Source organism: Scheffersomyces coipomensis (genome assembly GCF_036884675.1).
Source record: "Scheffersomyces coipomensis strain NRRL Y-17651 chromosome Unknown DFJ63scaffold_4, whole genome shotgun sequence".
NCBI classification, from domain to species: Eukaryota; Fungi; Ascomycota; class Pichiomycetes; order Serinales; family Debaryomycetaceae; genus Scheffersomyces; species Scheffersomyces coipomensis.
Window position 1 is genome coordinate 477,188 of NW_027042895.1, and position 15,594 is coordinate 492,781.

Consider the following 15,594-nt stretch of genomic DNA (forward strand, 5'->3'; position numbering starts at 1 on the left):
AAAAATAATGAAATACGAAAAGTGCAAGTTAAAGCGAGATACAAAGTAGCCTAACCAAGTATCAAACCAACAACAAAAATATATAGTAGTCGACAAACCCAATACAGACAGGGAAATGGAATAACACACCACTTGAAATTAATAGTCACCAACGAAGTTAATTAGATAAGATAACTTGTTTATAAGCAGTACCGAAAGAATTTGTGAAGATATCCTCTTTTATTTTCTTGAATTGATGTGAATAGTCAATTTCGAAGTGAAAGTTATTGGATAAGTTACAAATCAATGAAAACTTGGATATAACTAACAAAAGAAATGAATTGATCTAATATGAATAGTATTGATTCAAATCTTATTATTATGTTGAATGTAGCTTTTTAAGATTCCTAAGGCAAGGTGATAATTGTACAATTAGACGAGATTGGAATCAATACAATTAATGATTATTGAATGCCTAATGTATCTTAGTTCTCTTTAATCAATAATATATTGAAGTTAATCAGGTTCTTTTTAGAAAGAAAAGACTGTGATTGTCGATATTTTTCAATTCGAGACCAGCTTGAGAATAGATATGATCGTTCTTTAAGATCCAGTTAAGATAATGAATATACGTAAGTACTAGAATTAAATTTGAAGTGAGCTTATGAAAGAAATAAACCTTGGAATTGAACAGTCTTCTGAGTTTGGAATGTCTTACAAAAGGTGGACGAAATTAATTCTTAGCTTTTTGAAGAACGAAAACGAAGATCTATCTCTTGAAGAAGTACTATTCTTGTCACAGATTTAATACCGAATTAATATGAAATAAAACACCTGGATCTTAGGTTTCACTCTAATGTATAAGGAATTTTCAATGAAAAGGAAAGATTAAAATTTAGCAAGTGTTGAAGTAAAAGAATTCTCGAACCTATAATAATAAATGATATTTTAACGATAGGGATTACTAAGTCAATTTAATAAATTGTTTGTTATGAATTGGAGTTCGGTTATGTTTCAGGGCCAATTATAATTTGTTTTAAAGGGGGTACCACAACTTTTAACAATAGATCTTCAACGGTTATGTTGATTTCAAAACTCCAGGAAATAATATAATCTTGTGTCGGCGGTGAAAAATGACACACTTTTATTCACACCAAACAGATATATAAATTAGGTAGTATCAATCTGATGTTTAAGAACTGAAATTGTAATGGATGGTTCCTCTTTCTTGATTTTTTTGGTGAGTGTTTTCACTTCTTCTTGACCTCTGATGTAAGTGAATCTTATATGGATGAAAAATGATCAATAAATGGATATATGAATTTTGTAAACAGCTTTTTCTGAACTGTTTTGTTATGAATTTTGGAAGTGTTGTTGTTGGTTTATTAACGGAAATCCGATAGTTTGATCCAATCCGTGTTTGTTTAGATTTGTTGAGTATGTGTGATGTATGCTGTAGGATGATATAATGAGCAATCAAATTCCCCAAACACCCCAAATTAAAGCATGAAGGTGTTTCTTGGCTTCTTGATATCACTACCCTGTCTAAAGAGTGAATAGATTCTATCACCGATTACTAAAATAAAAAGCAAATTTTATATCAAAAAAAAAATAAACAGTCAGGTAAATCTATTGGTAAATAATAAAAATATTTGAACCTCGTAAAATTTAAAATCCCAAGTTATCCTATGACTTGATAATCAGCCTGTATTTTCGGAAATGTACTCAGTTGCTTCTATTCTTAAATTGATGTCTTGTAAGAGCAACTGGTAGTATTTTGAAAGATGTTTTTATCTTTGACTTTTTTAAACTATTTACTTTTCAAATTTTTAAATTAGTTCTGCTTAAATATTTTTTTTTATTTTTAAATTCTTTTTGCTGTAAATTTTTATTTTGTAGGCCGTCGCTAAATAAGCACGTATTTAATTCAAGTAAATTTGAGCGTTAAATATTAAAAAATTTGGAATTTTAAACCGACCAAGTGCAGTAATGATGCTGTATAGTTGTTTCTCGCAATTTGATTATAAAATTAATTTGTTAATGATGTGTTAATTATATGGTTGTGAGATATTGAAATTGTAATTATAATTCAAAACTAATTTATATTTTTTTAAGTTATGTCGATCACTGTCGAAGAGCTGATTTTGTGAAAAAATAATGTGATTATTTTGCTAAACAAAGGAGGATGAGTTTAATCCAAATAATAAGGATACCTTCCAATATCACAAAGCTTTATGTATTGATATATGTGTGTTATTTTTTAATTTTTTGGAAACCGAATTTGTATGAAAGGAATTAATTAAACCACAAAGACCAGTCAAGCATGGAATTCCGCCCTTTAAGAAAAACATGAGGAAATATATATATACAAAAACAACGCCATAATTTTAACCCAAATGTAATTAGGAAAAGAAAAAGAAAAGGGAAAAGTAGATATCAGAAATTAGCAAGGACATGTTCTAAACCAACTTTTTTTTGAAAATAAAAAGCTAATAAAACTCGCCACAAGAAAATAATTTGAAATTTTAAGGAGCATCAATTAAGAAACGATATATCATTCCAGTCGCTTAAGCAATTATTTACGCACAATTAAAACTGTAACTCATTATAAGTAATGTTAAAAAAAGAAGCAACTTTTACCAAACTGGATGATGGGATTAGCAAATATATAACAATAAAAAATAGAAGGATATTAAAATGGGAAATCGTCTTTAATTAATATCTCTGCAAAATTTGAATTTTTGAAGTTAAACTTGGGACAAATTAAAATGCAAAGTCTAAAAGTTGAAACAAAAGATTTATTATTTAAAAATCTAAAGCAATAGACTTCTTGATATTAGATGCTTATAGACTTCTATTCTGTCTATCTATTCTTTCACAAAACTATGATACTATCCCGTTTTAATACCACTTAAGTATGACATCTATTTGAGACATGACTTACGATCGGTATCAATAAATAAAAAGAAACAAACAAACAAACAATTTGCATTGCATGATGATCTTCAAATCTTCTCTTGTGATGATGGTCGATCCTTGTTCAAGCGATTTAAAAAAAAAATATTTCTATTGGCATGGTAAATCAATATTGGCTCCTATTAGCTAGAATTATCATTAAAAATATCATCTCTAAATAATTTCCCCCTGGATATATTTTATTTAATTTAAATCATCCCCCAAGGTAAAGTTCATGACAAGTGAAATCTTAAAAGTTGTTGGTGTGGGGAATATGAGAATCAGCGGGGATTATATCACTATAACTTTTAACTCTTATATCCAACAAATAAATTGATATCCTTACCTTTGATTGTTAAGACTAAAAACTGTTGCATCTTATTTCTCATGACATATTGAAGTTAGTTGATAGAAGACACTTATTGTATCGATTGTTCCCCCTCATTTTAGTTTTGCTTAAAATGCAAAAAAATGTGCAGTAAAACAAAACCGAGCATGAACACAAAATTAATTGTGAGACCATCGGCATAGTATAGTTTCAAATTATTATTAGCCTACTCATTATTATTCTATGCATCATCTTTGCTTGTAAATTCATTTGTAAATAAGGCGGTCTCTACTTTCCAACTATTATGGTAAGTCTCGGGCGGATTAAATATCGACAATAGGTTAAAGCAACCATTTAAAGTAACACAAAATGTCTATATGTGTATTATTCGGACAAATGTTTTTTTGTGACTTGAGCATCATTAACGGCTAATAAAGTTAATTATTAGGGTTATCAGAACACTTTAGACATCACTAAGTTCAAGAGGGGAGTGTCAGACTAACTGTTTCAGCTGTAAGCTTTTTCTATAATGCTTTTAAATATGTATGCATCTTTCAAATGACATCTATTGACTATTCTGTGCCTGGCAGGATCTATTTCATCTTGAGATGTATGTTGTTATTGATCTAATTTTGTGTTAATAATTCTGAAATTTTAACATAACTTTAGCCCCCAATTTACATAACCATGCATTGAATCAAAGTAGCAGCCTTTTTGAAATTAAAATACAAGTTATTACTACAATCTAAAAGTTTTTACCACATCGCAAAAGATGGAATCACATCTCCGCTCTCATCAAAAATCGAAAATACACATACAATAACTAGCAACCATATATTCAAATTGCTAATTGTTTTTTTTTGACTATTTTAGTGCATAAGTAACGGTTATGCAGCAAAAAGTCAGTAAATTAACTAAGATGATGATTTAGCTGAGACTAATGAGGCCCATGAATGCATTGCATAAAAAGCATTCTAATTAGTTTCGAGGATTTACTAGCATTAAAATAAAGCAATCTATTGTATATGTAACTTGGTATAATGCTTAAAACTATTAAACCTGTATGACAAACATTTACCTCGGCTTTAATACACACATATTGATACTGATTTTTCATGGTCCCTACTTCGATACATATACAGAAATTGAGTTTTTAAAAAATTCTGCTAATTTACTCCTTTTCAAACTTTATAGTTTAAATTGGAGTACAGTTTTTTAACATTATGACTTATAATGGCTTGACTTTGCTTCTTGTATCCAGATTATCTTTCCTCTATACTTCCATTGATATGATGATCTCAATTTATTAGTCGATCCTCTTATTTCCTAGTTCATACCATCACTAGTTAAAGGTTTAGATTATACCATTTAATTTGGTCATGTGACTAAGGCTGTGGGTCGTGCGCAATACAATTAATCATCTCTTGTGCATAAGCACACGACCTTTCTTTTGATTTTTTCTTATCTTTCAGATCCCATTTTGTGTGTTGTTTGCAAATGACCATCAAAAACACTTAATTTCATCTTTTGTCATCAAAACTTGATTTTAGTGATTAGAATCATATAGTTTAAGATATTAAGCATTCAATTTATCAATAAATCATCAATTGTATCCAATACCGCCGTTAGATCAATCATTATAACATCAATCAAATCTTACTTGTTACATATATCATCTTATCGCTAAACTTAGATAAGGATAATTTAAATTACACGAAAAACACATCGCCCATTTTAATCTAATATACTTAGATCAACACATTTATCAACAATTCAGATTACTTTACTTATATCAACTATTGAATGATTAGAGAGCCCTATTTTAATTCGTCTTCGTCTTCTTCATTTATCAAACCATCGAATTCAAAGAATTATTCTTTTATTTCTCATGATTTGCCAACCATTAGTCCTCAGGATATGAAGCATAGTTTAGCTCCAAGCTTTCAATTATCTGCTAATCCTTCTGTCCCAGCTCCTCACAAAGCCAGTTCCAAGTTAATCTTAAGAAGAAACTCAATAGAACCTTATTATGTTAAACCAATCAAAATAGGTACTTTGCCTCCAAGAATCTCATCAATATTTAAGTATACTTTTGTTGATGATGAATTTGATGAAGATGAACATCGTCAACTTCATAATAGTCGCAACCATCAAGCTCAATCGAGCGGTCCAGTAGATGAAGATGATGATTATGCTATTATATCTGATTCCGATAATGATTTGATTGATTCCGAAGAGGATTCTGATAATGAATATCTTTTCTTTGGTAAAAAACATGCTCCTAGAAGTTATACTCATCAAGGTAGTAATGTTTTAAGACCTCCACCTTCTTCAAATGGTGAAACTTTATCTAGAAAAGTTAGTGATAATTATACTTCCAAATTAGATGTTGATACCGATTCAGAAGAAGAAAATGAAGATTCTCTTATTGAAGATTTCAATAAATTAATGAAACCAATTAAACCAACAAAATCAAATAACAACCTTTATAATTTAAAACCTCCTTATTTACAAAGTTTAAACGATCTTAATGAATCATTATTACAAAAGTCAAATAATCCAAATATTTTAACTAATGTCAGATCAAGAACTTTATCAGAAAACTTGATTGCTCCTCCAAAATTAAACTCAAAAATCTTTAATTATAATCAAATCTTTTTAGATCCAGCTCCAGTTAAATCAGGTTATGATCGTGATGATTTTGATTATACTATGTACAAAAATTATTTAATTTAAAAAAAATGCTTACTTATTTTGCCACTTTATTTCTGGTTTTTTCTATTTTTATATATTTTTGTTATATTTAATACAGGCTATTATATTTGTTTATATTCATATTAGATGTAATCAGTGCCATTGTTTCAAATGTTAGTCCCTGGTACAAAGGGTACAAAATCAGAAATATCACGAAATTTATTTTTTTTCTGTTTACAGAGAAGACATCATTTATTTCATATCATCAAGGGTTACATCAATTGTCACTAAGATGGACTTTGTATATGCTCCGCCTCCTCCACCACCTTCATCAAAGAAGCCGGATGTAGATAGTAATGCAAATCAAAAGAATAAACCACGACAGAATAATAACAAGAAAAATAACAGAAATAATAATAGAAAGAACAAACAGAATCATAAAAATCAGAATAATCAACATCAACAGACTATCAAGCAAGATATTGACACTACTTCAAATGATCAGTATCAACCTGATAACCAAGTATTGTTTGATTTACCTACACATTTGCCCAATGAAATTATACTGGAGCTGGTTAAAGTTGACGATCTGATAGTACAGGAATCAAATAACCCATCGAATGAAGGTATAAATCACACTAATGGAAGCGATAATGAAGAGGTTGACGTCGAAGTGAAACCTAAAGATCCAAGTCAACCAGTTTTTATACCAGGTACGTCAATAACTTTGCAGACTGAGGAAGATATTGCTAAATGGATTGAAGAAAGAAAGAAAAAATGGCCTACAAGAAGTAACGTACTTAAGAAGCAAGAAGAAAAAGAACTACTGAAACAACAGGATAAACAACAAGATGAACCAAATTCACGAAAGAGAAGGAATTCAATAGATCCAACTACAGAGAAATCTCCTAAGAAATCACAAAATATTTGTCGATTTTATCAACAGCATAAACATTGTAAATTTGGCAATAAATGTAAAAACATACATGAATCACCATCAACAAATCTCGCCAACAACAGCAGGGTTATAAATCCCATAGTTAACATGACTGATATAGAGTCTACTCATTATAAGCGTACTATTAACGATGTACCGGTTATCATACCCAAGTTATATTCCAACAATCAAAAATCAGGAGGAAGATTATTTAAACATCTTGTTAAACGAGAACATTCTCAGCATGAGAATAATGTAATCTTGGATTTTGTCCAATACTTGGATGATAAGGGATTAATCGATCATGACGTTATGAAAAGCAAATAGAATAATTTTATTTTATATACTTAAATATGAATAGAAAATTTAATATAAATCACCATCATATTTTCTAGTGGCATCTAACATTATGCTACATTGTTTACCAATTTCACCTAATTTACTTATAACAATTTCATTACCTTCACCAAACCCATAAATTGAGTAAGTTAATCCAACTTCTTCACAAAATTTAATAACAAAAGGTTGAACTCTTCTAAAATTATGCCTTGGTAATCTAGGGAACAAATGATGAATAACTTGAAATTGTAAACCACCGTGAAAGAAATCTAACCATTCAGGGCAATCAACATCCATAGTAGTTCTTAATTGACGAGAAGGAAATGATTCACTAACTCCTAAATCAGAAGTTGACATAGCAAAATGACTCAAAGTAATTTGAACATGAACCAACATGGTTGAAACATGACTAACTAATACATATAAGAGTCTGTTACCCCATCCATCAATTGATTTGAAGACTACTAAATAGAAAAACCAATAGAAGAAGAAACTTAATCCTGCTAATTCAAAGTATCTGAACCAAGCAGCTTTACCACTTCTTGGTCCTAAACCACGAATCAAATGACTCCAGGATAAGAAATAAAGATTGAATCTCCCAAGTGATAATATTGGATAGTACATATACTTTTGGATTGGGATAAGATATTCAGCAGCTTTATCAAACCAAAGATAATTATCATAATACGTGGAATACACATTATTAAATAATCTTACACTGACGGCAAAGAATGGTAAATGTTGAATATCTGGATCATGGACTGGATCATTAGTTACAAGATGATGAACATTATGATTTCTTTTCCACCAACCTAAACTCAACCCACCAAACCAATCAGCAATAATCATACCAAACAAATTATCAAGTTGATAATTATGAGTAAGAGAGACGTGACCTGAATCATGAGCAATGAATGTCATTTGATGCCATGCCATACCAATACAGACAGCACTTAATGTTAAATAATTCAATTTTAAAAATGAAAAAGCATAAAGGAAAAGACTTCCAATTTTGATTAATTCTCTTCCATAGTTCCATAAATCACAATCGTAGAATCCATTACGAATGATTATATCATGTAATTCATTGTATTTATCTCTTAAATTCTGTTGAGTCTTATAATCTAAGGCAGGTAATTGTAATATATCTTTACGGGTTAATTCATTGTCATAATTTGTCATTAGAACTTTTGGATCCACAACGATAGGCTTCTTTGATGAATCATTTTGTTCGCTATTACCTAATGGGAATAATTGATCTATGTTTTTACCTGTTATTAAAGTATTTTGAGGAACTACTGGTTTAACCGTATTAACATGAGGATAACCCGCTGAATAGTTTTTAGGAAAGATATCATCTGATGGAGCTGTGGAACTAACGGGAGAGGCTGTTTCATCATCGGATGAACTAGTTGAAGATGATAAATTATCTAACTTGTCATCTAATGATTTACTTCTACTTGGTAACATTTCAAAATCATCTGCTGTTGTAATATCTTGTTCATCATATTTGCCCCTTTTATAGATACCACCTTGAAGAGGAGGTAATAAATTCTTCCAATATTGATCTATTTCACCAATTTTCCATTTGGTAAAGGTTGCAATGGATTCATAGGAATGATAGGCATTCATTTCATCAGTGGCATCTCTACCAACTAAATGGTAGATGGCCTTGTCCCCCCCTGGATGATTCTTAATCCAATGAGTTAAATTAAGTACATTATTCTCATAAATGACAATCACTTTCCCATCGGCAATGAGATCGATGATGTCAGATCTGGACAAGATCTTACTACTCCTTTTCGACATAGTTTCAGATCTCTTAAAACGAATGTGATTGAAATTGAACACCAATGTTGTTGATACTTGTTAGATCGTGGGTCTAGGTCTTTGGTGTTTATATATAATATTTTTTTTTGCACTATGGTAAGAAAAATTCACAGCCCGTTGCGAGCAGAAAAATTAGCAATTACTCGTTTACCAGTGGTTCGATTAAACAGTGTGGTCTATACGAACAAAAGAAAGTAGCACAATCCACGTAAGAGCAAACTGTTTACAAGAAAAAGCCAGATGAATCGATGATTAGTATTATAATTATTAGTTCTAGATTACAAACAAGCTAATAAAATCTATTTAAAAGTTCGTAACCAATTGGTAAGATGATTGGTAAAAAGAAGTTATCATTAAGATCTGAGGTTCCTTCTAAGATTGAACTTATGAAAGTGATAACAAATAAGTTTTCCCAGTTTGTAATTGGTAAGTAAATTGAGCTGTAATTATTCAATAAGTAATAATCGATAGCGAAAAAGGAAGCAATATTAACAATAATAAACGCTGCTGACCCTTGAACGGATTTATCGCTACCTTTCCATTTGAAGGTACCAAATCTGCCTCCTACAATTGATGCAACTGCATCACCTAAACCTAACGCAACTATACCCATATATCTTACCACACTGATTTGGTTTGTTTCTTGAGAATTTAAAGTAATGTAATCGTAAGCAATTGGGATAGTTATTCCGATTAATAAATAGATGTAAGAAAGGTTTAATGGACCTTGTAAATCTTTATCATCTTGGAATTGGACTAAGATTTGAGATAAGTATTTTCCAATGAAGGAAAATTTTGAGTATCTTAAGATTTCAATAAAGACAAAGATAATGATTACACCGAGTAAACTAATCAATGTGAACTCAATTTGATCAATCAAGATAGATGGAGTAAATAATAACACCACGATTATCAAAAAATGCCAAACTTTTCTTCTTAAATTCTTTGACCAATATTTGGAAAAGGTGAAGATCAATGGAATCAAAACAACCAATAAAGTTGACCAGAACTTTAAAAAGTTTAATCTAGTTTCATTCAAAAAGATATATTCATATAACCAAACGATTGAATTTTGGTTAAAGATTAACTGTAATTGATAATCGGTGAGGAAATAGAATGAAGCTGAATATGTTATAGCAGTAACGATGTTTGGTAAATATAAATAGATTGGATAATTGACTAAAGTGGTGATTAATAAACTGATTAATAACTTTTGGAATATGACTAATGGTAAATATGGATCGACCAATTGTCTATTTAATAAGACATTGGTGATAATCAAACTTACTAATTGAATTTCAGCTTTTGAAAAACTCTTATGACTTTCAACTTCAATGATTTCATCTTCGACATCAACTTCATCATCATCAACTTCAATTTCAATGATTTCATATTCATTTTCTAAATTACCATCATTAATATAGTTTAACCCATAATTTATCATAAAATGAATTAAACAAATTTGAATATAATTAACCGTAGTAATGGAACTCTTTTCAGTATCAGCACTATAAATTTGATAAAATGCAATGGAACTAAAGACAGTGAAGAATGGATGTAATCTATCAACAATGAAATAATTCAATGCTAAGTTAACGTTGAAGAAGTCATCATTGACATATACAATATTGAATAAAAATGGCAAAATGATACTGTAAAGATAATTGAATTCAGGAGGATACTTGGTTTCACCAGGAGCAAACCCTTTAATATAATTTAACAACAAAGCAAGTATTACACCAACGAAATTGAATCCAATCACTTGCATATTATCTTCAAATTTATCTAATTTAGTATAATTAAAATAGATCAATTCGAATATATAAGTAAATACCATCAATTGGAAAGACTGTAAGTATGTCAAATGCTCGTTTAAGAAATCTTGGACTCTATAAATGATATTATATGGAAACCCAGCTAATTCCAATTCGAGATCTCTTTCTTCTTCTTGGGGTACTTCTGCTGTTGGTTCAGCCACCTTACTTGAATCATCCGATGGTTTTAAAGTATCAGCGTCCACATTTTGAAAGATAGCAGCAGTAGACCTAGCACTAGCACTGGCAGCAGTTTCGGCCTCCTTAGCAGCTCTACTACGAGTGTTATACTTTTTAGGTGGCATCGATTTAGGATCTGTTTCTTTTAACAATAGACTCAACTTCTTCCTCTTTCTCTATCAATTTTCAAATTTACGACGTATGCTCTTTTTTGTTCAACTTTAAGACAGATGGAGAAAATGTCTCACTTTTTTGACAAACGGGAGACATTGCTAGTGATCCCACGACATTAGAGATCCAAACGCGTCTAAATTTGAAAATGTAAATATTTACCATTACAATTCTTTGCAACTGTCATCTATCATCTACATCCATCATCAAAATGTATATTAAGAAGATCATCATACAGGGGTTCAAGACGTATAAGAACCAAACAGTGATAGACCTTGTATCTCCACATCACAATGTGGTGGTGGGTCGTAATGGGTCAGGGAAGTCAAACTTTTTTGCTGCCATTCGATTTGTATTATCGGATGCGTATACTCATATGACAAGAGAAGAAAGACAAGGGTTGATTCATGAAGGTTCTGGAACTGTCATGAGTGCGTATGTGGAGATCAGTTTTGATAATCTGGATGGAAGGATTCCTATTAATAAACCAGAGATTTCAATTAGAAGAACTATTGGGTTAAAGAAAGATGATTATTCATTAGATGGGAAATCATCCACTAGATCTGATATCATGAATTTATTAGAAAGTGCTGGTTTTTCAAGATCAAATCCTTATTATATTGTCCCTCAGGGTAAAATCACATCATTAACCAATTCAAAGAATTCAGAACGGTTAACATTATTAAAGGAAGTTAGTGGAGCAACTATATTTGAAAATAAACTTAAAGAATCGATCAAAGAAATGAATAATTCCAACTATAAGAAACAAAGAATCGATGAAACATTATTATCGATCGATGAAAGATTATCTGATTTACAAATTGAATCGAAAGATCTTAAGAAATTTCAACAATTAGAGAAATCAAAAAAGATTTTAGAGTATAATTTATTTGATAGAGAATATAACGAATTGAATGAATCAATTGAAGAGATTGAAGAGAGTTATAATGAAATGTTACAACAATCTTCTCTGGATTTACAAGATTTAGAGAAACGAGAAAAATTATGTCAACAATTACAATCAACTATCAATGAATTAAAGATTTCTTTAAAGATATCTAAATTAGAAAAAGATCAATTAAATTTGGATTATAATCAATTATTTAAATTGGTATCTACTAAAGAAATCAAATTACATGAATTAACCAATTCAAATCAAAATTCAGCTGAGAAATTAAACCTGATTAAACAACAAATTGAAGAATATAAAACCTTAAAGTCAGATAATGAAGCTAAAATCTTAAATTTGAGGCCCAAATTAATTGAATTCCAAACTACTGAATCAAAATTGAAAGAATCATTACTTGAATTAAAATCAAAGCAAAGATCATTATACTCCAAACAACAAAGATTTCTGAAATTTCAAACTAAAGATGAACGTGACTCGATCTTAAATCAAGAAATCAGTTCGATAAAGAAACAATTGATTTTAAAGGATAATGAATTAAATCAATTAAATTCAAAAATTAAAATTTCAGAAAATAATCTTGATGAATTGATTGAAAAGATATCTTCTTTGAATTCAAGTTTAAATGACGAAAAGTATAATTCATCCCTTTCAACTTTGAAAAACTCCATCAATGATTTGAAATTAAATTTAAATCGATTAAATGATAATCGTAAGACGTTGTGGAGAGATGAAATCAGATTCAAGAGTATTTATGATTCACTTAATAATGATTTGGTCAATGCGAACAATTTAGTTAATCAAACCATGGATAGATCACAAGCCCAAGGTTTACAGGCTATAAGGCATATCGCTTCGAAATTGAACTTGTCAGATAAAGTGTATGGTCCATTATGTGATTTATTTGAAGTTAATGATAAATATAAAACTGCCGCTGAAGTTATTGCTGGTAATTCATTGTTTCACATTGTGGTAGATACTGATCAAACGGCATCTTTAATAATGGAAGAATTGATTAGATCGAAATCAGGTAGAGTTACTTTCATGCCATTAAATCGATTAAATGATCTTTCACTTGATAATACTCAATATCCTGATAGTAATCAATATCAATGTATTCCATTAATTAAAAAGATTAAATTTGATAATCCAAAAGTTGCAAAAGCCATAAATCAAGTGTTTAGTAAAGCTATTGTCGTAGCTGATTTATCCACCGGTAGTGAATTAGCTCGTAATTTCAGATTATCCGCCATAACATTAGATGGTGATAGAGTTGATAATCGAGGTGCATTGACTGGGGGTTACAGAGATTATAAAAGATCAAGACTTGATGCGTTAAAGATTCAAACCAAGAAGAAAGCTGAATTAAGCAAAGTTGAAGTAGATTTGAATAATTGCACAAAGGAAATTGAAACTTTAAATCAATCAATCACTACTATGAATAATGAATTACAATTAAATGTTCGAGATTTAGATAAATTACAATCCCAACAAGAACCTATTAAAATCGAATTAACTAGATTGAATGATAAAAAATTCAATATACAACATGAATTAAAGGATTATAAGTCTCATTTGAACAATTTGAAATCATTAAAGAATTCATTATTAATCAATTTAAAACAAAATGAGAATGAATTAAATTCTAAATTTTCTCAAGTTTTAACGGATGATGAGACTAAACAATTGAATGAATTGAATATTATCATAAATAATAAAGAAACTGAATTGGATAATTTAGTTACCAAGCAATTATCCGACTTAGAAACGAAGATTTCTAAATTTGAATCCGAATTGAATAATAATATAAATCCAAATTTGAAAGATTTAAATATTGAATTGAATAAATTTGAACTTAATTCTGACGTCAATTTTGAAATTAAAGAATTAGAGCAAGAATTAACGAATTTGAATGAAGAATTGAGTGCCATCACTGTGAAACAACAATCATCATTAAAAGAATTTAAAAAGATCACTGATGAGATTAGTAAGAGTGAAACTTCATTAAAGAAATCAAATGATCAACAATTGAGTTTATTAAAGAAATTAGAGAAATTCTCAAAGACTAGTGAAAAAACTTTAAATAAAAAATCGATATTGATTAATAGACGAGATGAAATTCAAAAGAAAATCAGAGATTTAGGAGTATTACCTGAAGAAGCATTCCAATCGAATGAGAATAATAGTGATGAATTATTAAAACAATTGAATAAAGTTCATGAAGAATTATTGAAGTATAGTCATATTAATAAGAAAGCTATGGAACAATTCAATACCTTTAATAAACAACGAGATGAATTAGTTCTGAGAAGAGAAGAATTAGAAACTTCGAGATCTTCAATTGAGAATTTGATTAAGAATTTAGAAAACCAAAAGGAAGAAGCGATCAAAAAGAGTTTTAAACAAGTTGCGAAAAGTTTTAATGAGATTTTTGAAGCTCTTGTACCGGTTGGAGTTGGTAATTTAATCATGCAAAAGAGAAATGTTAATAATGATGATAATGAAAATACAGAACAAGTCAGTCAAGAAGATGGGGAAGTAAGAGAAAACGACAATGATGAATCAGATCAACAATCAATTGATAATTATGTGGGTGTTGCTATTTCAGTATCATTTAACTCTAAACACGATGAACAACAAAGAATTGAACAATTATCAGGAGGTCAAAAATCACTATGTGCGATTGCATTAATTTTAGCTATTCAAAAGTGTGATCCAGCTCCATTTTATTTATTTGATGAAATCGATGCTAATTTGGATACACAATATCGTACATCTGTTGCAACCATGATCAAAACATTAAGTTCAAGTGCTCAATTTATATGTACTACCTTTAGACCAGAAATGTTACAAGTGGCTGATAAATTCTTTGGAGTGATGTATAGTAATAAGGTTAGTACAGTGAGTGAGATTAATAAGGATGAAGCTATGAGTTTTGTTGAAAGTCAACAACAGACGTAAGTAAGTTTTGTATAATAATAGAAATATAGCTGCAAATATGAAAACAGTTGTTGTTGTAGTTATGTTCTTAATCCTTCCTAATTAGGAAATATTCCGCACGTGACCGTTCCAGGTTAAACTTTTCTTTTCTTTTGAGAATCTCAGCCCTGTATTTAAGCCAGAAATGATTAAAATCGAAATTGAAAGAAAAAGAAATAAACAACGGGAAACGTATAACTTTCTTCTTCTACTTCATCTTACTATTTTCATTCTAGTTTTTAGTAAAACCCCAATTAGCTTATATTCAAAGATGGTATGTATATGTGATCAAATGAAAGGGGTCAATTCCTTGTCGTTGTCGAAATTTGAAACGAAAAAGAACTGAAGGAATGAGAGTGTCACAATAAGTCATGGTGCAGCAAATAAATCTCCCATTCGCTGCCCCACCGATGGATCATGACGTCGGTGTATACCAACTACAGTTGAGTGCAATAATCATTGGTGCATACGAAATGAATCA

At 29.9% G+C, this 15,594-nt stretch overlaps 4 protein-coding genes across 4 annotated transcripts; 2 read left to right on the plus strand and 2 right to left on the minus strand. All coding sequences in view use genetic code 12, as the record gives it.

Annotated features, from left to right (window-relative positions):
• Positions 1-5,065: 5,065 nt before the first annotated feature.
• Positions 5,066-5,998, plus strand: DFJ63DRAFT_313369 (uncharacterized protein; the record flags this gene model as incomplete). The annotated part of the gene is made up of 1 exon (XM_064906158.1): positions 5,066-5,998. The coding sequence occupies one exon, from the start codon at positions 5,066-5,068 to the stop codon at positions 5,996-5,998; it is 933 nt and encodes a 310-aa protein (XP_064761576.1).
• Positions 5,999-7,239: 1,241 nt separating this feature from the next.
• On the minus strand, positions 7,240-9,196 carry SLD1 (Sld1p). The gene has a single exon (XM_064903513.1). It carries the CDS (start codon positions 9,039-9,041, stop codon positions 7,260-7,262), a length of 1,782 nt encoding a protein of 593 aa, XP_064761577.1. The 5' UTR covers positions 9,042-9,196; the 3' UTR covers positions 7,240-7,259.
• DFJ63DRAFT_144426 (dolichol kinase) lies at positions 9,197-11,310 on the minus strand. Its single transcript, XM_064903502.1, has one exon. The coding sequence runs from the start codon at positions 11,179-11,181 to the stop codon at positions 9,352-9,354; it is 1,830 nt and encodes a 609-aa protein (XP_064761578.1). The 5' UTR covers positions 11,182-11,310; the 3' UTR covers positions 9,197-9,351.
• SMC3 (cohesin subunit) lies at positions 11,310-15,506 on the plus strand. Its single transcript, XM_064903514.1, has one exon. The coding sequence runs from the start codon at positions 11,439-11,441 to the stop codon at positions 15,093-15,095; it is 3,657 nt and encodes a 1,218-aa protein (XP_064761579.1). The 5' UTR covers positions 11,310-11,438; the 3' UTR covers positions 15,096-15,506.
• The last annotated feature ends 88 nt before the right edge of the window (positions 15,507-15,594 follow it).